Source organism: Onychostoma macrolepis, chromosome 16 (genome assembly GCF_012432095.1).
Source record: "Onychostoma macrolepis isolate SWU-2019 chromosome 16, ASM1243209v1, whole genome shotgun sequence".
NCBI classification, from domain to species: Eukaryota; Metazoa; Chordata; class Actinopteri; order Cypriniformes; family Cyprinidae; genus Onychostoma; species Onychostoma macrolepis.
In genome coordinates this window covers 13,858,608-13,881,321 of record NC_081170.1, presented here as the reverse complement: position 1 = coordinate 13,881,321, position 22,714 = coordinate 13,858,608, and the positions used below count along the sequence as shown (strand labels likewise).

Sequence of the window (22,714 nt, the reverse complement as noted above, 5' to 3'; positions counted from 1 at the left end):
TGTGCAAACAGCAAAGAAAAACTACACACTAAAACAACATAAAATTGCAACACATTCACAGAGATACCATAAATACTCACAGATTAGAATGATAAATAAAGATTTATAATTTAAAACATGCCTTTTGTATTTATGTATAAAGACCCATTTATCCAATATGAATGGAACTTTATGTATATGTATTTTAGGAAGGGGGATCATCATATTTAGGGGTCATATTTGGTTACAGCTGATACTGTGAGAAGACCGTAAAGATGATACAAACCTCCATAAGCAGTGCGACCCTGCTGAAGGATGTTGTTTTCACTTCACCTGGGAGGGAAATCTTACAAAGCAGATCTCCACTGGGACTCAGCTTCATGACACAATCCCTAGCACCTTCACAAACAACAAAAACATGCTAAATTTAAATTAAATAATGTATGTATTCTGATTAACCTCAATAATGTCAAGCTATCCATTGCTAAAAATATACATATATATAATATACTATGAATTAGAGCTTCTAGTTAACAACAGTTTTGGACAGTTTTACCAGGCTGATGACAAACTTACCACACCATAAGGCATCCTCGTAAACTTGAATGGACTGCAGCCTGTCACAGGACAGATGAAACTGCCTCTTCACCTTCAGAGAAGGGACGTCCCAAATGATCACAGTGCCATCTGCACTGCAGGAATACACCTGCGCTTGGCTTGGAGAACACATCAAAATGACATTTCTTCATAGCGTGATCTCTATTCTCAACCACAGCTGCCAAATATACAGAAAATATCGCAAACAATGCTGCCACCTGCTGGTGACACTTATAATTGTATTTTTGGAGTGAAGACTATTTATCTTTATTTTTGATCTATTTACAATAAACAAAATGTATTAATAAATAATAAAACATATAATTAAAATGTGTGTATATATGTGATATATAGCTATATCTATAGATAATATAAAACAAAATGTATGATAATACATTCTAGTAAAATTATATATCAATAATGTAATGAATGTATTAGCCTATAAAAGGTATATATTGTGATAATTTTTAATCTAAAGTTTTATATATATATATATATATATATGTATTTTATAATTATTATTTATAAAATAATTTATAAAGTAATAACGGTTACCACAACCGCAGCCAGGATATTGACCCAGCGAATGTTGTTACTGTCCAATACTCACTTTGATCTGTTCTCAGGGTTCAGTTTCTCCAGGGCGAAGTCTGTGACCTCTTCACGGTGCTCAGTCAGCTGTTTATGGCACAGCATACTGCGAGTGTTGATTATGTAAATGACGGAGTCCTGAGAACCAATCCACACCTGCTCCTGGTCTAATCCCATCATGCAGTTCTGGGCACAAAAAAAAAAAAGAATGCTGTGTGAAATCTGTTTTGAGAATTTTAATTTTCACTCTTCCACAGATCCAAAAACTACAGCCAGAAGTATAAGACACTGGAAAACAAAGCTGCAACAAGTTTCCAGTCCACAAGGTGGCATCGTACACAATTTACCGTGGCAAAAAGTAAAAAACTAAAAAAAAAAAAATTCTCACTGACTGCAGTGTCACTAAGTACAGAAAACATCAGACTTGCTGTTATCAATTACTTTTCTATCATCTTTAATATTTTAAATCAAATTGCATAGTCTTAAAATGAAAAAGCAGCATCTTACCAGTCGAGATTCTCCTAAATGAATACAGTTTTGCTTTAGGGACCAACTGACAGCATCAAACACAACCACTTTCCCACAGCTGAGAGCACACCAGAGCTTAGGGTTTCCATCCACGTCCCTGTCTGGGAAAGTTAACTGGCCTGAAAGAAGTTAAAAAGAGTTATTTATTATTAAATCTTACACAAACACAATTTATATATAAAACTGTAAAATTCTCATTTAGGTGTTTTCCAAAATATAAATCCAAACCAGCCCTTTCGTTTCTAAAATAATAACAATAATAATTTAAACTGATAAGCAAAGATCTGCTTGGGATCTAAGGCATTATAGCATTCCTTAACTACATAATTCAATTTAATTTACTACATCCTCCAAGTCGAGGCGTAAATATGGGTTATCTGAAGGCTTTTAAGTGGGGAGCATGTGGAGTAGCATTTAGGTCAAATCTCCTCACTACTCCCCTTGTTCCTGCTCAACAGTTCCACAAATGCAAATTGGACAATTCCGCACCATTGAAATTGTCATGTGACACTGCCTTCACAAACAGGCCAAGAATTGTACACATTCACATGTGTAGCATCAGAACGAGTCAGACAAAACTAAGATTCGATCAGAACATCGAAACATGAGGAGCCGAAATTCCGGAGAGGCCCAAGAAAACAGGACAACGTCGTAAAGATTCATATCTCTGACTTCTGGAGCAAGCCTTACCAACAAGCCTCTTTCACAGAACAGCTTGCAACATTAAGACAAAAGAACACTTATTGATAAGTACAATGCCGGAAGGAGATCGTCAAATTTGGGACAAATAATCAAGATTAATGGTCAAAGAGATGGCCATCACATGTGTTCCACAAGAGAAATCACAAGCTTCTTTAGATTGACTTTTCCCCCACACATACAAGACAAAGACTGAGACTGAAATTCCTCTGTCCAAAGAACATGTCTTTTGGTCTCCACAGAAATACACAGAGACTTTCTTTTTCATATGCACATAAAACCATTCTAAAAGGACATTTCTAGGCATAACACTATATTATGTATGTAACCCACACATTAGATTATCATGTTTTAAGCACATATTATGTATGTCTTTTTAATAACTATTGAATGACTTTAAGGTTTATTCGTGTTTGGTATGTATGAGCTTGACAATTCTAGCTTGAAATCAATTCTTCCAATTGATTCTTTGTCAAATGTATCATATTCTGGTTATAGAAATCACATCCAAAAGTATACTTTGCCAGAGTGTGTAAAATTCGGACCATATGACTGATAACATGCTGATTTATGATGGAAGGAACAACCCTAGCTAAGATAATAGCCTATCTAATTGGTCAAGACACCAGATGGGATGTGTCCAAAAGCCGAGTTTAAAACCTCAGGACAGCATCAAATCTTCCCTTCTCCTCGCCACCGCGTTTTGACGCTGTTTTAACGCTCTTTGAGCGTGCTCTGGCCTACAGGCCAGTTGCTACTTAACACCACGATGAGAGGAAAAACCACCTAGTCTCGTTACTCATTTTATTCTTTTCTTTCCGTCGAGTCTCGTGTTCAAAAGTTAAATTTGCCGCAAAGTCCAGCTCCGACTGCACCCGCTTCAAACTTCAACCAGCAACTGACTCCAAGACCATCCTCAGCCAACGCCCAACCATTGGCTTCCCAAGACATCACTTCAAAGACTACTGAACTTCCAGCCAATCACCAACTCGGGAAAACCCCTTTCCTGCAACGACTACGACAGAACGGAATCCCTGTAACACAAAGGCAACGCAAGTAAAACAACTGGTGCATTTAATATAAATGTTAGCCTCATTGAGAAACTCAATGCGAGGGTTAATTAAGTGATTGATGGTTTGTTCGGGTCTATGCAATAGCACATATTGCTATAAACTTGGGATTTCACATTCTCATTCTCTTAAACTCATCCTTTCTCTCTTTCTGCAACGTGTGAATGTGTGAATGCGTGTGTTCATGTTAGATTAGTTTATGTCTTAGGTTTATATAAAGTCTTATTTATATTGAAAAGAGAAGTATCTTGTGTTTTGTGCTTACAAGTTAATGTCTTAATCTGCCGATCTTGTTACTGTGCTTATTAATAGTGTTTTCACTATATTTTGGATTTTAATATCCAGTGCAGAATTAATATTATACGGCTCGTTCAGTGAATCGCTGCCGACTCCGTGATCAGCCGCAAAACAGTGATTCTGTTCAAATTCCCTATAAAATCATAAATGATTCCCTTTGAGCTAAATTAAATTATATTTATGTATCAAACCCTACACATGCCACTGGAAAACTTTCGTTTTGATAACATGCATATGCTCCGTTCAAAATAGTATGTAGCTTTGTCCAGTATTATTAACTTTTCAGTCTGAAATAATGTGTATAATGATGAATTTTTAAATTGATAATCTGGCAAAATCTCATGGGGACCGATCAGACAGGAGGAATCCAGACAATGTATCTTAAAGGGATAGTTCATCCAAAAATGATTTGGAATGACGTGAGGTTGCGTAATTAATGACAGAATTAAAATTTTTGGGTGAACTATCCATTTAACTATTTCACCAAATAATCCTGCATGCAGACCTGGAGTGTAGAGCAAGACATCGACAGACTGAGGGTTCGTCATGTTCTGGGACGGATTGATCTTGTGTTTCAGAGCCTCTGCTGTGGGTCTGGGGATGATCATAGGGACTGTGGGAATGAAGACAAGAGACTTTAATACAGCTGTCTTGTTTTCATCATACAGGTAGGGATTGAGACACACCTTGTTGTCGTTGCTTTTCATAAAAGGCCAATTTGGAGGCAGCACAGACAGCCTTCTGTGTCTGTAAACAGGCCACCACTGCATCCATAAGCAGGACATTGGTCAGTGCCTGCTGCACATACTGGGGGTCCTGATAAACAGAAGAGTTCACTTATCACAAACTAAAGTACTTTGTGCATTTGTGGTTTAAACATGCAATGACCTAGAAAAGGAATAACAGTCACCTCCTCAAACAAAGAAAGAGAAACAGAAACTTGAAAACTGAAAAGTGTGTGTTTATCTATTGGCAGGAAATAGGAATGAACTAGCAGGGCATATCAAAGCATGTATGTGATTATGAAAACTTGTATTATTTTGACAGCTGTCGGTAGACACCCTAAACACACCCTGTTACTGTTAGAAACAACTGCAAATTCCTTTTGGTAACAGTTTTCTATTTGCTGCAGGATATAAATGAATTTCTTATCTTTTTTTTAAAGTGAAATTTTCAAAAGATCATTTAAAATATTTGAATCTTTATACACTTTCACCCTGAAATGTTTTTACCCTACCAGTCAAAAGTATGTGGTCAGTAATATTTTATGTTAAATTAATTATTTTATTCAACAAGGACATATTAAATTGATTAAAAGTGATTGTTACAAAAAATTATATTTCAAATAAAATGTATTTTTCTGAACTTTATATTCAACAAAGAATCCGGAAAGCAACAAATCGGCATATCAGAATGATTTCTGAAGGATCATGTGACATTGAAGACTGAAAGTACTGAAAATTCAGCTTTGCCATAACAGAAATTAATTACATTTTAAAATGTATTAAAATACAAAACAACTGTTTTTGACAATATTACTGTTTTACTGTATTTTGATCAAACAAATGTACACTCTCAGAAATAAAGGTACAAAAGCTGTTACTGGGGCGGTACCTTTTCAAAAGGTACATGTTTGTACCTAAAGGGTCCATTTTGGTACCTTAAAGATACATATTAGTACTTACAGTGTACATATTTGAACCTAATAGGTACAAAAGTGTGCCTTTTGAAAAGGTACCGCCCCAGTGACAGCTTTTGTACCTTTATTTCTGAGAGTGTAGTATATGAAGCCTTTGTGATCATTCTTTCGAAAACAGAATCCCATCATTTGAACGGTATGTAGCCTACATTTTATTCTGCTGGCAAGAAATGCTTGATGGTTGATTTTATATTTCATGTTTTGATTCCAGCTTTAGCTATTTCACAGTACAGGTGAACTTTACCTTATGGTTGTCTGCCATCATTCTCCCAGCCCACATCTCCTTGACCATCAGGTTCCACAGTTCACACTCAGATTTTAAATTAGCCTCAAATATCTCTCTCCTTAGGCTGTTCTTGATCTTTAGAGATGGGATCCTCAAAAGCGAGAACGAAGCAGTGGAGATCTTTACTTCCTGGGTTCACGGGATTCATACGGTTACCACAAACACTAACTTCTCATTTTAAAAGTAATATTACAGGTATAAAGACTCACAAACCTCAATGTCCCTAAACTTGGTAATCTCAACATATCCACATCTGCCTGTGGTCAGCAGAAAGATCCTCTTCTGAGTCATGGCAATTTTACCAACGCCATAACTCGTCTTCACAGAGCTGGACAGCTTGTACACACACTCGCTGTTGTCTAGGCGTTCCAGGACCTCAGAAGGCAGATCAATGTCCTGTGCTTCTGCCTCGGTCTGTTTCCAGAAGTTATAAAATACACTGAACATCTCTGGATGAATATGCTTCGGCCCACCTGAGAAGAACAAATATATTGTAACAAAATATTTTACATAATATTACAACAAATAGCAGAATATTTGTATTTTATTTTTCATATTTTTAATTAATATTTATTTAATATTTTAATTTATTTTTAGTACTTATATTTGTCTATGTAAATATGTATGTAATATGTAAATACATTTAAAAAGAAAATACTACAAGCAAAATTATAATATATAGTTGACCGATAATACATTTTGAAAATATTAGAATTGAATTTTATGAAAAATTTATGAATTATTAATATTCATTTTGAGGTTTGCTAAACATTAAATATAAACTTTAATAATAATAATAATAATAATATAAGCTTTAGAAGACTGCAAAGGCATTTTAAATGGCTGATATACACTGCCGTTCAAAAGTTTGGGATCAGTAAGATTTTTAATATTTTAATGAGTCTCTTATGCTCATCAAGTCTGTATTTATTTGTTTAAAAATACAGAAAAACAGTAATATTGTTAAATATTATTGCAATTTCTAATATTGGCGTCTTATTTTAATATACTTAAATATATATTTAAATATTATTTATTTCTGTGGCGCAGCGCTGCACTGTAAAAAAAAAAAAAGTTTTTGTGGGAGATTCTCAAATTTTTGTTGTATAAACTTAAAACGACAAGTTGAGCAAACTCAAAAATTTACTGAAGCTGGTTGCCTTAATTTTAAGTTGGCTCAACATTTTTTTTTGTTTTACAGCGTGTATTTTCAGCAGCCATTACTCCAGTCTTCAGTGTCACATGATCCTTCAGAATTCATTCTAATATGCTGATTTATTATCAGGGTTTTTATTTATTTTTATCTGTTTGTATTTATATTCTTTTGGAACCTGTGATACTTTATTTGATTCTTTGATGAATAAAAAGTTCAAAAGAACAGCATTTATTAAAAATAGAAATCTTTTTTGACAATATAAGTCTTTACTATCACTTTTTATCCATTTAACACATCCTTGCTGAATAAAAGTATCAATTTCTTTAAAAAAAAAAAAAGAAAGAAAGAAAGAAAAAGAAAAATTTACTGACTTCAAACTTTTGAATAGTAGTGTATATTGGAACACAAAATTTCTATTTTGAATTAACACTGTTCTTTTGAACTTTTTATTTATCAAAGAATCTTGAAAAAATATCACAGATCCCCAAAAAAAATATTAAGCAACTGTTTCCAACACTGATTATAAATCAACATATTAGAATGATTTCTGAAGGATCATGTGACACTGAGAAGACTGGAATAATGATGGTGAAAATTCAGCTTTGCTTTCCAGCAATAAATTACATTTTAAAGTATATTAAAATAGGAAACTATTATTTTAAATTGCAATAATATTTCACAAAATTACATTTTTTTTGCTGTACTTTTGATTAAATAGATACAGCCTTGATGAGCATAAGAAACTTCTTTTAAAAAAAATTTCAACTTTAAAAATCTTACTGATCCCAAACTTTTGAACGGCAGTGTATGCCAAATACTGATTAATATGGATAAGTGAAACCTTTATTACTATTATTAACCGATATGATACCAAAATATTGCACATCTCTTATGGTTTTAAACAATGACACACTACAGCTCAAACTTACCGACAGTGAGAGCTTCAAACAATCTCTGTGAAGTGGCCATGTCCCGCACAATACCAGACTGCTGAGTGCACTTCACAAACTCCTCCAGCTGCATGGGGCTCTTGGGCAGCTCAAACTTCTTCACGTGATAGTCCGATTCCTCCTGCTCGCTCTTTTCATTGTTCTTCACCTGACAGATGAGCCGTTTGAGCTCAGATCTCTTCTCTGCCTGGACTTTCTCCTCATTCTGCAGAGAGTCCACCAGTGTCTTCACCAGCTCTCCGGGAAAAATCTCAATATCTGTTTTGTAGAGGTTCTGGAAGTCGCTGAGGGCATCCAATCGCTTAGAACTCAGCATGTTGATGAGGCCGTGCAGGTAAAAGTATCTTGCTAGCAGGGAGGAATCCTGAGGTGGTGTGGCTGATATGGCTTTGTTCAGCTGGAGGATTAGATCTCCTAAGTAATGGAGTATGTTGGGGTAGTTCAGTGGAGAAGGGAATTCTGGAAGCTGGAAGATCTTGATCGGCCTGACTGGAATATTCATAGCTTTAGGGAAAAGGAATTTTTTAAGGATGATTAGTAACATATATATGCTACAATAATCTAAATACAAAACTGAGCTGTGCATTACAGTACTGCATTTCTCTTACACTTTGCAGGAATGATCTTAGTTGGAGACATCTGTTTGAGGACACTCAGGTGTTTCTTGTTGTCCAGGTCAGGGAGACTTGAGCCCAAGCGTTTACTCAAACCGCTGTCTAAAGAACCATTTCGCGAAACTATTTCCTTTATGGTGGGTCTGCGTGAGTAATCCATCGATCTACTCAATCTACAGAAATCGATAACAAATTATTAAACAAAAGAAAAACATGTATTTGAAATATATATAATGACTTTACTGTCACTTATGATTAATTGAATGCATCCTTGCTGAATAAAAGTATTAGTTCACAAAACAGTTTTATTAATAATGTGGAAAATCTGTCATTCTATACAACTTACTTTTGGTCTTCTGTTTGAGTACTAAGCTCCATTTGGGTAAATTTATCTATTTTTCCATTCAAACGTTCTTTCAAGAAGGAGTGGAAAATGTGTGTTTCCAAGACCTGTCACGAATAAAAAGCCATCAGTCATACAGTTCTATCTCTAAAGGTTGAAGACCAGACATATTATTAAATGGAAAGTCACCTTTTTATAAAATGGCTGGTCGCCTGGCTCCCTGGTCTTCAGAAACTCATCAGTGTTAAAAACTCTGTGTTCATCATTAAGGTAATCACAGACATCTCTTGAAAAAGAAGCATTATTTTTAAATATACATGTGTAGAAGATTCAAAGTCAGGTCTAGTTTTCAGCACAGGCTCTTATTACTGACCTAAACATGTTAACGATGAGCTCCAGGGTAATGTTTTGTATTTCCAAATTGAGCCTGTGTTGCCAGTGTTTTCTCTGCATCCGCAGCTCATTAAGATTGCTACAGATTCTCTGATGAACCACTTCCAGGTCGTAGTGTAATTGAAGACCTTTCCTTCTACATGAAGATCCAGCAAAACAATTACAAATCTGACAAATACAGGGACCTGGGGCATATACCAGTCGGTTTGGAAACCGGTTTGGCTGGTTTTAGCAGGTAAGTATCAGTTTAGATTGCACCATTATTTGTATAATTATTGTACCCTTAAATTCATTTCATATGAATGGAGTGAAGGATTAGTGAAAGATCAAAGTCTGTTGACAGAGAACTCGAAACTAATCCTGTAAACCTGAGTTTGTTCAACTACTATCATGGTACAGGCCCCTACTCTCACCAGCCGCGTCAGATAATGTGAGTTTATTAATATCTTGTATATTTTGATCATTCCAATAGAATAAAGATTCTTAGAGTTAGCAAGACTGAATTTAATGGTTAAATATTTCTTACCGACACTTGAAACGCTGAGCAGCTGCCTGTGGGGTGTCTGGGACGTCAACGTAATGACAGCCAGAGCAGGACACGGTTCCCTCATCAATATCGATCAGAATCAGGTCATCAGTTAACTGATAAAAAGACAATCATTTCAAAGATCAGAAATCACTGAAGTTAACAGGCTGTTGATTTAAGTAAAAATCATGAATTTCTCAACATATTAAAGTTAGCTAGGGACAGTTTTCATTTAGATAGATATGAAGGTAAAATGACGTCAAAAAGATTTGCATGCGCAGGGTAAGATTTGTGAAAGTGTACATAAGATAGCAAGCGTAAATTAATTTTGCATTCGCAAGAAAAGAGTTGTAAAAGTGCAAATTGCATTTCAAGCGTAAGAAAAAAAGATTTGCAGCCTTTTACTGTTTTTTTGTAAGTGTATATCATGTATTGTGAAACTGCAACTTCATGCTAAGGCAAAATAAATATGATCTGTATTCTTCTGACTTTCATTTTTCCGCGCTTACTCTTTTGACACTGTTGTTTCGCCCAAATACAGCCAAAAGTATTGCAAGCCTGTGCCCAGTGTTTTGCAAGTGAAAACAACCATATAAAGAACGGACTGCGTAAAACCAATATGTGTGTGTGTGTAGAAAAAAAATTGTCTAAAACTGTCTAAATGACTTCTTGCGTGCATAGAGCAAAATGTTCCCCAAATAACCCGCTGTGTACGTCTGCGTCTTTGCGCTTGCAGTTTTGGCACGATTCTCTCACTGATTTCAGATTTGCAAGAGCGTGTGGAAGGCGGGACCTTCTTCTTTCAGCCAATCAAATGAGACTCTTGCTGACTCTCGATTTACTATTTTATCTGATTGGTTCAATAAACACTCCAGACTTGAGAACACATCTTTATTTTAATTTGACTCCGCGTCATTCTTATTGCTGGATGGTATTTTTAATGCACACATATATATAAATAAATACAATAAAATAAAATAATAAAACAAAAAGCAGGATCCTTAGAAGCTGTGTACCATTAGGCTGACTACCATGTGCTCATATACTGATTTTCAAGCTAGAGTGAACATTATTGGATTGGTTCGACATTGCATTGAAATGTAATATTTTAGATAATCTGCCTACACCACTGAAATGATGTTAAACTTTACAATCAAAATGTTTAATAGCGATTTGTCTCCAGATTTGACTGTAATGCAAAAACTGACACTTCAAACCAAATCAACATTTAAAAAACTACAACTACTTTGACAAAATATAGTCTTTAATAATGTCTAAATATATGCATCTAAATGAAAAACCAAATGCAAAATAACTATGTCTGAATCAAATATTCCCAGAAACCATGAAATACACAGTAATGTTGATATTTTTATATGGTTATACATCCATCTAGTGGTTTCACATGGCATTACAGATGGTAAATGCATAATTTAGGGGTAAATATTTAGTACAGTAAAATCTCCTTTAAATACATGTTAAAGGAAAAACAAAAATCTGGCATCAACCCTGATCAGGAGACATGGTGAAATTATGCATAGTAGTGCAGATGCTTTCAGTAGCATCAAGATTACAAACTAATATCACATGGTCTGCTGAAGAGGAGGATTATTAGGATAAATAGAGTGAATACACAGAAATGTCATTTCCTAATATTAGCTCGAAATTCAGAATGAACACATGGTAGTCAGCCTAATGGTAGCCTACACAGCTTATAAAGGATCATACTTTTTTGTTTTATTATTTTATTTTATTGTATTATTAATTGATTTTTTTTTAAATATGTATCTGTGCATTACAAATACCATCCCCACAATAAGAATGACGCTGAGTCAAATTTAAATAAAGATGTGTTCTCACGTCTGGAGTGTTTATTGAACCAACCAATCAGATAAGAGTAAATCGAGAGTCAGCAAGAGCCTCATTTGATTGGCTGAAAGAGGAAGGTCCCGCCTTCCACACACGCTTGCAAATCTGAAATCAGTAGGCGCGTTTACATGTACACTTTTTTGTCATTCCGATTAAAATCATTCCGATTGAAAGATTCGATGAACTGTTTACATGAGACGTTATCTAATCCGATATGGTGTTTACATGTGCCTGTGCTTTCGATTTTAGGATATGCTAATAGCCTACAGTGACAACAAAAACAAGTCACCAGAGGAAAAAACGCCCATATTTACGTTAATATTTTTAATATCTGTTTGCACTTGCTTAGAATAAACGGTTAATATTTGAATCCCTTGCGTTCATTCGAGCGCTCAGTCATATGGCCAGAACGCGATCATAGAAATCATATGCCCCTCTGTAATGCAGCTCTGAGATTAATTGTACTCTGATACTACAAAGTTGTACTGTACTTAAATGGAACAAATACACGATTTCTTACCAAGAGTTGCTGAACAATGAATCAAAGGAGCATTGCTTTATCACAATCGTGTTTCGTACAACATTCATGGCGTGAGCACGTATAAATTCAAGCAGATCGGAAATTATGAATCTGTCATCTATACAAATGACAAAGGCAACTTTTGGTCAAGTTGTTTATTTTCATTGAGCTACTTTCACTATCATCACTGTGTTGTTTCTAAGCTGAAAAGCAGAAAATTGCGCTTCATTTCAGATCCGTTTTTCACTCCGGACATGAGAGCAGTCCGTCACACAGCAAGCGTTCTCCTTTCTAATGTGTTTTTAACTGTATAATGGAAATTTTAACTTTATACCTCCACTATTACCCAGTCTCTACTGTAGTGTCGGTGTCCCCAAATCACAGAATGTACCGTTGCCGACATCATCACGTTCACGTTCTGACGACCCGACCTCTGGACGTGATGACGTAGACGCAAAGTAATCGGTTTAAAGTGTTTACATGGCAGGATTTTAATTTTGTTCGGTTTATAGAAAGGTTTATCCCACCCCTCTCAAACCGATTACAATTTCATTCGGTTTGGGCATTTTTATTCCGATTGAGGTGTTTATATGGAGCATTTTCATTCGGATTGGACTTTTAAACCGATTACAATGCTCCATGTAAACGCACCTACTGAGAGAATCGTGCCAAAACTGCAAGCGCAAAGACGCAGACGTATAGCGGGTTATATGGGGAACATTTTGCTCTATGCACGCAAGAAGTCATTTAGACAGTTGCAACCATTTTTTTTCTACACACACATATTGGTTTACGCAGTCAATCCGTTTTGCAGTTCTTTATATGGTTGTTTTCACTTGCAAAACACTGGGCACATGCTTGCAATACTTTTGGCTATATTTGGGCGAAACAACAGTGTCAAAAGAGTAAGCGCGGAAAAATGAAAGTCAGAAGAATACAGATCATATTTATTTTGCCTTAGCATGAAGTTTCAGTTTCACAATACATGATATACACTTACAAATAACAGTAAAAGGCTGCAAATCTTTTTTTCTTGCGCTTGAAATGTAATTTGCACTTTTACAACTCTTTTCTTGCGAATGCAAAATTAATTTACGCTTGCTATCTTATGTACACTTTCACAAATCTTACCCTGCGCATGCAAATCTTTTTGACGTCATTTTACCTTCATAGATAGATAGCTGGATGGATGAATGAATGATTTTTTTATATGAACTAAAGCAGGGGTTTTCAAATTTCAGGTTTTCAAAAATTGCAAGAGAAAATTATGTTCCTAATGGGAACTAACATAAAGGCATCTATAAGTACACAATTATTCTATGTGAAAATATTAATCGCAATATTAAAAATAAAACGTCTTATAAATTAATGAACAATTTTAAAATTAATTAATTAAATTAATATTAATAATTTGTCAAAATTAAACGTTATTGTACTAAAGCTAAAAGAAATGATCAAATATTATAAATTATTATAAAATATATTAATGTTTTGTATTAAGTTACATTTTAATACATGATAAAAATGTCATCAATAGAAATCATTAAAAGCTTTTTGTCTACTCAGATTTCCCCAGTCTCTCTATCACCCCATTGTGGACCCCAATTTGAAAAACCCTGAACTAAAGAACAGCCTAAATGAGATAATAGGGACAATTACCTTGGCAACGTCCTCATAGTGGCTGATGTGGCATCCCATGAGGAAGGCAGTTGGTGCCATAACAAAGTCAAGCATATGTTGAGAGAGTATAGGCACCAGTGGGTGCTGCCAGTGCAGGGGCCAAATATACAGCGTGAGACACTCTACAATCAGGGTCAGTTTGGCCCAGTCCGAGGAAAAGAACACCATACGCTGCTCTGTGAGTATACTGGCTATGATCTGCAGGGGAACAGAGACATGTGATGTTCCAGTGTGATGTGGACCAAAACTTTCAGTAACATTTTTGTTTAATCAAAAAGTTCATCCATTTAAAAAGAACCTTTTACATTTTTATATATATATATATCTAAATTTGACTGGTTTGGATTTCCAGACTGTCTGTGTTCACTCAAATGCTAACATTTTTTTTTTTTCATATAAAGTCATCAGCATTTATATTTGACCTGCAGCAGCTCTCTGGACTTGAAGCAGAGGAGTGGAAGATGTAAGTCCAGGTCGATAACAGGATGATTTTTATCTTCTCTGGATGGAAGGACAATCGTCAGAGGTAGTAAGGTGAACATCTGACATGAAAAATAATGTAAATATACTTCACATGTATTATGTATTTTGTCTTTACATTATTATATTTAATAGACTTTTTCACCTTGTTAAAATTTTATTTCAGTTCTCTAATTTTGCTAAACTTTAGATGCCTAAAAGAACCCACCACACACAGCTGACCAGGAGGAGGTACTGGGACTAGAGCCAGTTTAGCAGAGAACTCCCTCACTTGCTCTTCCATATCCTTCATTTGACAGATTTTGAGCTGAACTAAGAGGCTGCAGATGGGAAAGTGAAAACTCAGGAAATGGAAGAAAAGGTGCTGTGTGTCATTTTAGATATTAAACTGCTCTCTCCTATATCAGTTTAATATACAACTACGCATTTGTAGGTTGAATTCTCTGAAAATGTAAATACCGTGGCTCTGAAGTGATATCAAAACAAGCTAATTTATTTGTAGTTTCCTGCTTTAATTCAATTAATGCAAATAAATGTGTTATAGGTGTTCCTTTTTAAAGGATGGACAAACTGAGTATTTTATGAAGGCAGAATAGAAGAATCTAGGACAGCTGATAAACATCTTGTTATATATTCTCCTCGGTCTCCCAAAAATGTTATTGTTTTTCAATAAATCTGAATAAATATCTTGAATCTTACCTAGACAGACAGTCTTTGAGTGCATTGTAATATGGATGTTTTGAAATAACACATATTGCATAAGCAATGTAGAGTTGTGGAGACCGATGTCCATTCTGCATTCTTTCCTGTATAACAGTGTTTAAAACAAAATGTTTGAATATGTCAGTGCCTTAATCAAAACTGCATCATCAGAACACCACCATATAGTCTGGAAAGCACTCCAAATCGCAATTTCAATTTCATTAATCAATGGGATTAGTTTTATTCTGGGACCTTAAAACAAATGATATTCATATATGTGTGAGTGTGTGTGTGCGCGTGCGTGCATGTGCATCCTAAATATATATGAAACATGATTGGTCAGAGTTATATTATATAATGTGATGAAATTCATGATTCATGCATGTCCGATGTCCTACTCTGTTAATATGTCCAATGTCCTAATATGACCTATGTCTTACTTTGAATAACCAAATAGGGTATGTTAAAATGTTACTATATTAAATGCATATTCAAGCCACAACATGCAAAACAGTAAGAAAAAAGCTGTGAATCAATTGCCTAAAAATTCAATAGAAAAACAACATTTGCATATTTCACTGTAGTTAGCAGAAACATACACTTTGCCTTCGACTTCATTTTGCCTTTTTTTTTTTTTTTTTTTACATTTTTGCTAATTCAAGCACAATAACTGAAATTATTTAAGTATTAAAATTTATAGAAATAACTGCAAGATCGACAAGTAGCTGGCATTGTATATGAACAGATAAATAATCTTACATCTTAACAATTTAAAGTTTTCCTTCAGCATCTTATGTTCTTCCCACGCAAATGCCAAAAAATATAAGAATGCATGCACCCTTTCTGATTATTGGTAGTTATAATATATATACACACCCAGTGTATATAAGTATGTGTAAATATATAATAAACTTTAAGAAAAACTAGAGCAACTTCCAGTTATAACATCACAGTTATTTGGGACACACTAATAAACAGCAGGTAAAATTCAGCACAGGTGATCTGTCAATACACAACCATAATGAGAGGCTAGGTAATAAAAAAAAAAACCTGTCTGACCTGTGTTGCTCTATAGTACTGGAGAACTATTCCATGAGACTGGTTTCCAAACATGTCAGTAAAGACTAGGAAGTGAAATTGTTCATCCTTTTGCTCCTTAGTTACCTGAAGTCCACCTGATTTAAAATAAAGAAATGAATGTTAGTCTAATCTAATCATTCTGAACTAATGTTACAGCAGCTGCTGTGAACTATTTCACATTTATAGTATGAATTGCTCTTTAGTCAGTTAACAACTTTATTTTTATACTCTTTATACTGCTGTGAGCTGACCTTTGCCATTTTCTACAGAGATTTTAAACTGTTTCTCAAGTATTATACTGTGTAATGTATGAAGATTGCAGCAGATGCACTGACATGATTCAACAACCAGACAAGCTTTTGCATTTAAATTTGTTTCACCTGGAAAGCAGAGTTGTGGCAGAGCCACCAGATCCAGGTCTTTGGGAACACTAACGTTCTTTGTGGTTTCTTCTTTGGGGTTTCCAGCCTTAATACCAGGTCTATCAGTTTTCTTCTTAATGAAGAAGCGCTGTTGCTGGGTCTGGCTGAAGTTTCTCTCGGCTGGTTCACTGAGACTCTCTTTAGGCACAAATGGAGGTGCATGGACCTGTAGGACCTCAGGATCCAGCAGCGGAAGAGGACTTCCTTTCACCTGCAGCAAAGACTGGACACAATGCATTTTCAAGACCACTGATATGATTGGAGACTTAATCTGATGAGAATGTAAATATAATTTTAAACCCTTTTTATTTTCTAAAGCAATATTCACTTTGTAGGTGCAAAAAAATAAAAAATAAAATAAAATAATTGTATGTACCTTGGCACCTTTCACAAACTGCTCCTATGAACTTCTATGAATTTGAAAACTTTTTTAAAATAAAAAAATATTATTCTAATTAATATATGATAAATAATCATTCATATTTTCTATAAAATAACTAGATTTTATTTTTTGAATTAAGGGTTAACTTGAAAAAAAATTAAAATAAAATGCAGCCAAATCAGGAATTCCATCACATAGTCTATAGCTCTGGGCCTGTCCCATCATGTTTGATGCACATGATGTTTTTAAATAAATAGATCCGCTGTTGTTAAGGCAGTGCCTTACCCCTCATAACAGAGTCGCAGAAATTATTTTACCTGGGACAGCTCCTTCAGTTTATCATTTACAGGACCAACAACGATACATGCTTCCAGTAATCCTGAAGGCAGACCGTCTGCCATTGGGAATCAACAGGATTGTGAACCCACAGCTCTCATAAAATCTGTGAACAGAAAGATTAATGAAGAAAATGCACATATTCATATTCATATTCATGAAGAAATCCCTTATTTCTAGTTCCTGGGTTGCAAACTGAAATCTCAAAGAAATAAAAAAAAAATTCTTAACAGATTATGTGTGATAAACTTTAAAGATGCAATATTAAGTTATATGCACATTAACACCTCAAGTCAGGGATAACACAACAGCATGGTTGTGGGAACAAAGAAGAAACAAAGAAGGCTATTACACAGGCACTCCAGAAACCACAGATAAAAGAGATGTGTCACTAATCTCATTTTCCTGCTCTGGGAAGTTCCAGGGTTAAATATGACTCATGTGTGTGTGTTGCAAGTCTAAAATCCCTAAAAATAATAATAATAATAATTCTTTCTGAACAGCTTAGGCTAGAATAGTTCAATAACTGAAGTGGGAAGTACTATTTTAAACGTATTCAATCCACAACTGAAACTGAAAAATATAATTATGTGCAAGCCAAACTAAATATAAAAAAACTGTAACAAATGAGCTGTAAGTGAATTTAAAAAAAAGAAAAAAAATTATATTTAACTGTAGTCAGCGGAAACATACAGTATGCATTCAACTTCAGATAATTAGTTACTGCTTTTATTTTGTCTAAATTTATTAACATTTTTGCTAATTCAAGCATGGTAACTGTAATAATTCAAGTATTTACCCTAATAGGAATAACTGCAACAAAAAAAAAAAACCGAAGAGTATAGCTGAAGTTCTCTATAAATATTTTTAAAGTTGATATAGCCTACAAGGCGATAACATTGTACACTTTTTCTTAAAGTTTATATTCTAACCACTTACATGCCCATCTTTGCTGGAAATATAAGAATGCACGCACCTTTGTCGATCACCGGTATTATGAAAGTGAAATTACGCACGGGACAGGTGGAGAGACAAAAGAACGGGATACACTCCACTCGCCCGACACGCTCCAGTGAGCAGAGCGATCTGCGCCTGCGCTCTACAGTCAACAGGCACTACATGAGCTCCATGGCCAGTGCTACCTTTAACATGACTGACAAGTAGTGTTTTTACAGGACAAGTGCTCTCAGGCGTCGCCGACACTGCTGTGTGTCTAATAAACTGAGAAGAGATGAGACTGCCAGAGGTTTTGGGATTAGATGAGAAGAGCAATGCCTCCGGGATGAAGGTCACTCCTTATCCGAGACTCCCGACTGTTTGTGAATCATGCCCAGAGTCTGGAATGATCTGTTTGGTTTCATTGGAGATACGTCTTTGTCTCTATTTCAATAACCCTTCTTAAACTAGAAGCATTCATACCCATCAAGACTTTTTGTTCTGCTAAAAATGTTACTAAAACATTCAAATTTATTCACCCTCAAATATTTTGATGTGAGAAGACAACATACTGTAATCCTAACTCATTCATGACACTAAGTTTTAGTGTAGAGTTATTCAGAAATGTCAAAAAGACAAATAAATAAATAAAACGTTCACTAAACACATCCCATATATTAGCTTGACCGTTTTTTAATGTTAAGTCAACGGTTGTTGATTTTGGAGTTAATAAAGCCTAATGTGTGTATTCAGAGATTTTTTTTTATATATCATAAAATAAGATAAAGGGATGAGATTAAATGCCAACTCAGCGTTCTTTATTGTGTTTAATGTATTAGCCTAGCTAGGCCTACTGTTTTAAACAAACAGTTGAGTCAGGATGCTTTCCGAATTTATTTATTTCATTATTATTATTATTTATTTATTTTTTGATGAGGTAAAAATAAGAGATTGCAATGGCAACTAATGAATAATAATAATAATAATAATAACAAAACAAAAGTAATTAATCAGACATTACAATTATTTTTTTAAAATTATTGTTGTTGACAGATATGAACGTTATTATTCAAAAGTGCCGTCACAACACAATTAGAACGTGCCACGTGTTAGTATTCCAAGGCTTGGAGCTCACTTGCTCATTTTGTTGGTTGAAGTTTCTGTGTAATCTGTTTTCAGAGTTTAAAAAAACTGCGTTATCAGGGGATTGTTTTCAAGACTAAAGAAAGCGTTTAAGGTGGAGCGTGCACACGAACCCCACCCCTGTGTGCCGCTCAAATACCCGCCCACCACCGGCTCGATGAGACACCTGCTGGTGCTGATGGGATAAATGAAGGGAGAAAGGGGGCAGGGAGACGAGAGAAAAAGAAGAAGAGGTTTTGGAGATGTGGCCTTCATCACTATTTTTGCCAAAGAGGAACATACAATGTGGCTAAGGCAGAGAAAGGGAACCAGAGTGAGGCGGGATCGATTTTGAGAATTACTGATGGTAAAATCACATAGGCTAATTATAAAAGTTTTGATCAAAGGGAAATTATAAGTAGGGAACCTTCTGTTGTTCTGTGTACAACAACAACAAAAAAAAAAAATCACTGGCCCAGATACTTTAGAGCAGGGTTCCTCAAATCTTTCCCTGGAGGGCCAGTCTGCTGCAGAGTTTAGCTCCAACCCTGATCAAACTCACCTACCCGTGATTTTCTAATGATCTTGAAGACTCTGATTAGCATGCTCAGGTGTGTTTGATTAGGGCTAGAGCTAAACTCTGCAGGAGTGGGCCAGATTTGAGGATGCCTGCTTTAGAGTGACACTTTGCAGATTTTTAGCCTATTACAGTTAACTAAATCCATAAAATAAATTTCGTTATTTTAAATAATATAAACTTCAGCTGAAATTAAATCAAATATTTTAAAACAGTAAAATCATTGCAAATAGTTGTCAAAGCGACATTTCTCATTTTCATTTAGTTTAACTTGATATACTAAAATAACTAAATCTGAAATAAAAAAATGAATATTATGTATACATAATCAAAAACAAAACAATAACTAACAAAAAAAAAAGACAAAAACACACAACAAAATTAATAAAACCTTAAAATTAGAATGAAGCCTAAAATAATAGTAAAGTAATAGTAAATTAAGTAAGCCTAGTATCTCGATGATAATAAAATTATACTGATTCTTAAGATAGCTTTAGGTGTCATTACCAAAACAGTCAATACTGTGAATGTTAATTCAGAAATAGATTTACATTGTCTAAAAAACCCATCATTTTTTATATCTTTGTTATTAATATTCCCTCTTTAGATCAGACACATCCCTATTGTAGAGATCCAAGATCAAGAACCTCCAGCCTCTGAAGTCCTCCCTGTTGTAGAAGAACAGCTGGAGCAGGACATCCTCCAACCTCAGGACGTCCATGCTTCAGTTAGTTCCTCTATAGCTGACAAGGTGGAAGAGCTGGACAAGGGTAAGATTACTGTCATAATCTAAAACAATACACATTCCCAGTTTTTCAAAGGTTCCCCTAAATGAAGAACCACTCTAATTTGAATAATGCAATATTTCATTCCTGTTATTTATCTGACTTGATTAATGTTATTTGGTATTCCCCTCTTCAGATCAGACCTCTCTACAACACATCCCTATTGTAGAGATCCATGAGCTTCATGAAGCTCCAGCCTCTGAAGTCCTCCCTGTTGTAGAAGAACAGCTGGAGCAGGATGTCCTCCAACATCAGGATGCCCAAAATCCAGTTAGCTCCACTGAAGATAATGAAGCAGAGGAGCCAGACGACAGTAAGAATAATAAATATATGAGAATTAGTAAGTAAAATATAATTACAAATTATAAACTGCATAAAAATTCATGCTCAACATTTGTTTATCTTTCAATAGGACACATTTTCTGGCAATATGAATTTGGCCACAAGCTGGATGAAGGAGGCTATGGCTGTGTGTATGCAGGAAATCGATGCAAGGATGGCCTAAAGGTTTCTTTCTTTTTTACATACAAAACTTTCAATACCTGTTCAGTATTCGTGACTGGAATGATCTCTATGCACATGCTAATTATTATTTCTTTGTTTTGTTGAACAGGTGGCTGTGAAAATTGTTGACAAGACACCAAATATGCCATATATCGGAGCTGTAAGTAGCCTGTGCTCTAAATATTATTGCTTCTCAGTCACTGTTTCCCATTTCTACCATGTTAATTTGAGAAAGCACCTCCATCCAAGCATCATATCTTCTTTCTTTTAGCCTGGTCATCCAAAACACCTCCCCATAGAGACTGGCCTGACACTCTTGGTCAATACGGGCCCCAGCGTACCGCAGATAATCAGACTCCTGGACTGGCAGGACGACCCGGACCACTACGTCATGATCTCAGAGCGGCCCATGCCCAGCATGAGCATGTTTAATGCTCAGACGAAAGCTTGATGAGAAGATGGCAAGACATGTTATGTGGCAGGTCATTAATGCTGCAAACTAACATTTGCTGTGAGCGTGGCATCTTCCACCGAGATATAAAATTGGAGAACCTCCTGGTGAACCCGAACATGTTGGAGGTCAAGTTGATCAACTTCGGGTGCGGCATGCTCATGAAGGACTCCACCTACATAGCCTTCAATGGTATGTTTGATGATTTCCTAGCGGGTTGTTTAACTCACCGAAACACATCCTGCTGTAGAAATGCATTAAATATCAAAATCTCTTCCATTTAGGCACAGAAATATTCTGTCCACCAGAGTTTGATGTCAACGGCAAGTACCACGCGAAGCTGGTGACAGTTTGGTCACTGGGGATCCTGCTGTTCGTGATGGTGTGTGGGTATTATGCAGATGAGAAAGATCAGTAAGAATGACTGGCCTGACCCTGACCTGTCACAAGGTGAGATCTTCATCAAAGAACAAAGTTGGACAATTTGAATTCTAAATATGAAAGTATACAATTTGAAATATAAATATAAAAGGTTTAACATATAAGTTAATAATCAGACATCTCTCTCATCGTTTTGAACAGAATGCTGCCAGGTGATCCACAACTCTCAGTCAAATTACTCTAAATGTAATATATTTAGATAAATAACACTGATTTATGTTGTTTTTTCAGGTTGTGGAGTAAGACCTGTCTTGGCTACTCTGTTGTTTTCTGTCTTTGGTCGGCTTTGGGTCTGGCAGCCTGACACGAGTGGCCTTTCCATCCCTCCACTTTGGCCTTGGTGTCTTGCATCCTGGTCACACCTGGCACCTTGAAGTGGCATTATTTGTATTTATAATTTGTTCTAGATATTTGTGTTAAGTATTAGGATATTTGTACTTGTATTAAGATATTTATAAGGATTTAAGTTTAATAAGTGTATTAATAGTATAATAATAGAATTATAAGTATAATGTTAAGAAAATGTATTAAGATATTTGTATTAAGATAATTATGCACTGTTATATTAGCAGAGAGAGACTGTAAACTGGACTGCTGTAATCAATCTCTCTCTCTCTCTCTCTCTCTATATATATTTAAAATAAATACATCAAATTAGTCTCCCATTCACCACTATACACTAATCTATGACACAAAAGT

General features: G+C 35.3%; 1 protein-coding gene and 1 pseudogene across 5 annotated transcripts in view; one reads left to right on the top strand and one right to left on the bottom strand.

Moving 5' to 3' along the window:
• The window catches only part of dennd3b (DENN/MADD domain containing 3b), a 29,418-nt gene that overhangs the window by 2,092 nt on the left and 4,612 nt on the right, over nt 1-22,714 (bottom strand). For 2 of the 5 annotated variants that reach the window (XM_058747549.1, XM_058747550.1), the window contains 21 exons: nt 17,181-17,305; nt 16,440-16,704; nt 16,039-16,154; nt 14,977-15,083; nt 14,486-14,597; nt 14,220-14,339; nt 13,777-13,995; nt 9,729-9,844; nt 9,183-9,338; nt 8,999-9,095; nt 8,813-8,916; nt 8,461-8,639; nt 7,832-8,356; nt 5,960-6,219; nt 5,705-5,875; nt 4,448-4,577; nt 4,267-4,374; nt 1,675-1,814; nt 1,187-1,353; nt 556-695; nt 266-378 (listed from right to left, as the gene is read on the bottom strand). In XM_058747549.1, coding sequence (XP_058603532.1) covers nt 266-378; nt 556-695; nt 1,187-1,353; nt 1,675-1,814; nt 4,267-4,374; nt 4,448-4,577; nt 5,705-5,875; nt 5,960-6,219; nt 7,832-8,356; nt 8,461-8,639; nt 8,813-8,916; nt 8,999-9,095; nt 9,183-9,338; nt 9,729-9,844; nt 13,777-13,995; nt 14,220-14,339; nt 14,486-14,597; nt 14,977-15,083; nt 16,039-16,154; nt 16,440-16,704; nt 17,181-17,264 — 3,429 coding nt within the window. In that variant the 5' untranslated portion in view covers nt 17,265-17,305. Of the gene's footprint in view, nt 1-265; nt 379-555; nt 696-1,186; nt 1,354-1,674; nt 1,815-4,266; nt 4,375-4,447; nt 4,578-5,704; nt 5,876-5,959; nt 6,220-7,831; nt 8,357-8,460; nt 8,640-8,812; nt 8,917-8,998; nt 9,096-9,182; nt 9,339-9,728; nt 9,845-13,776; nt 13,996-14,219; nt 14,340-14,485; nt 14,598-14,976; nt 15,084-16,038; nt 16,155-16,439; nt 16,705-17,180; nt 17,306-18,138; nt 19,101-20,762; nt 20,900-22,714 lie in introns of those variants that run through there. The other 3 variants (XM_058747548.1, XM_058747547.1, XM_058747546.1) reach the window with 3 other exon arrangements.
• On the top strand, nt 18,196-22,396 carry LOC131521668 (serine/threonine-protein kinase pim-2-like; annotated as a pseudogene).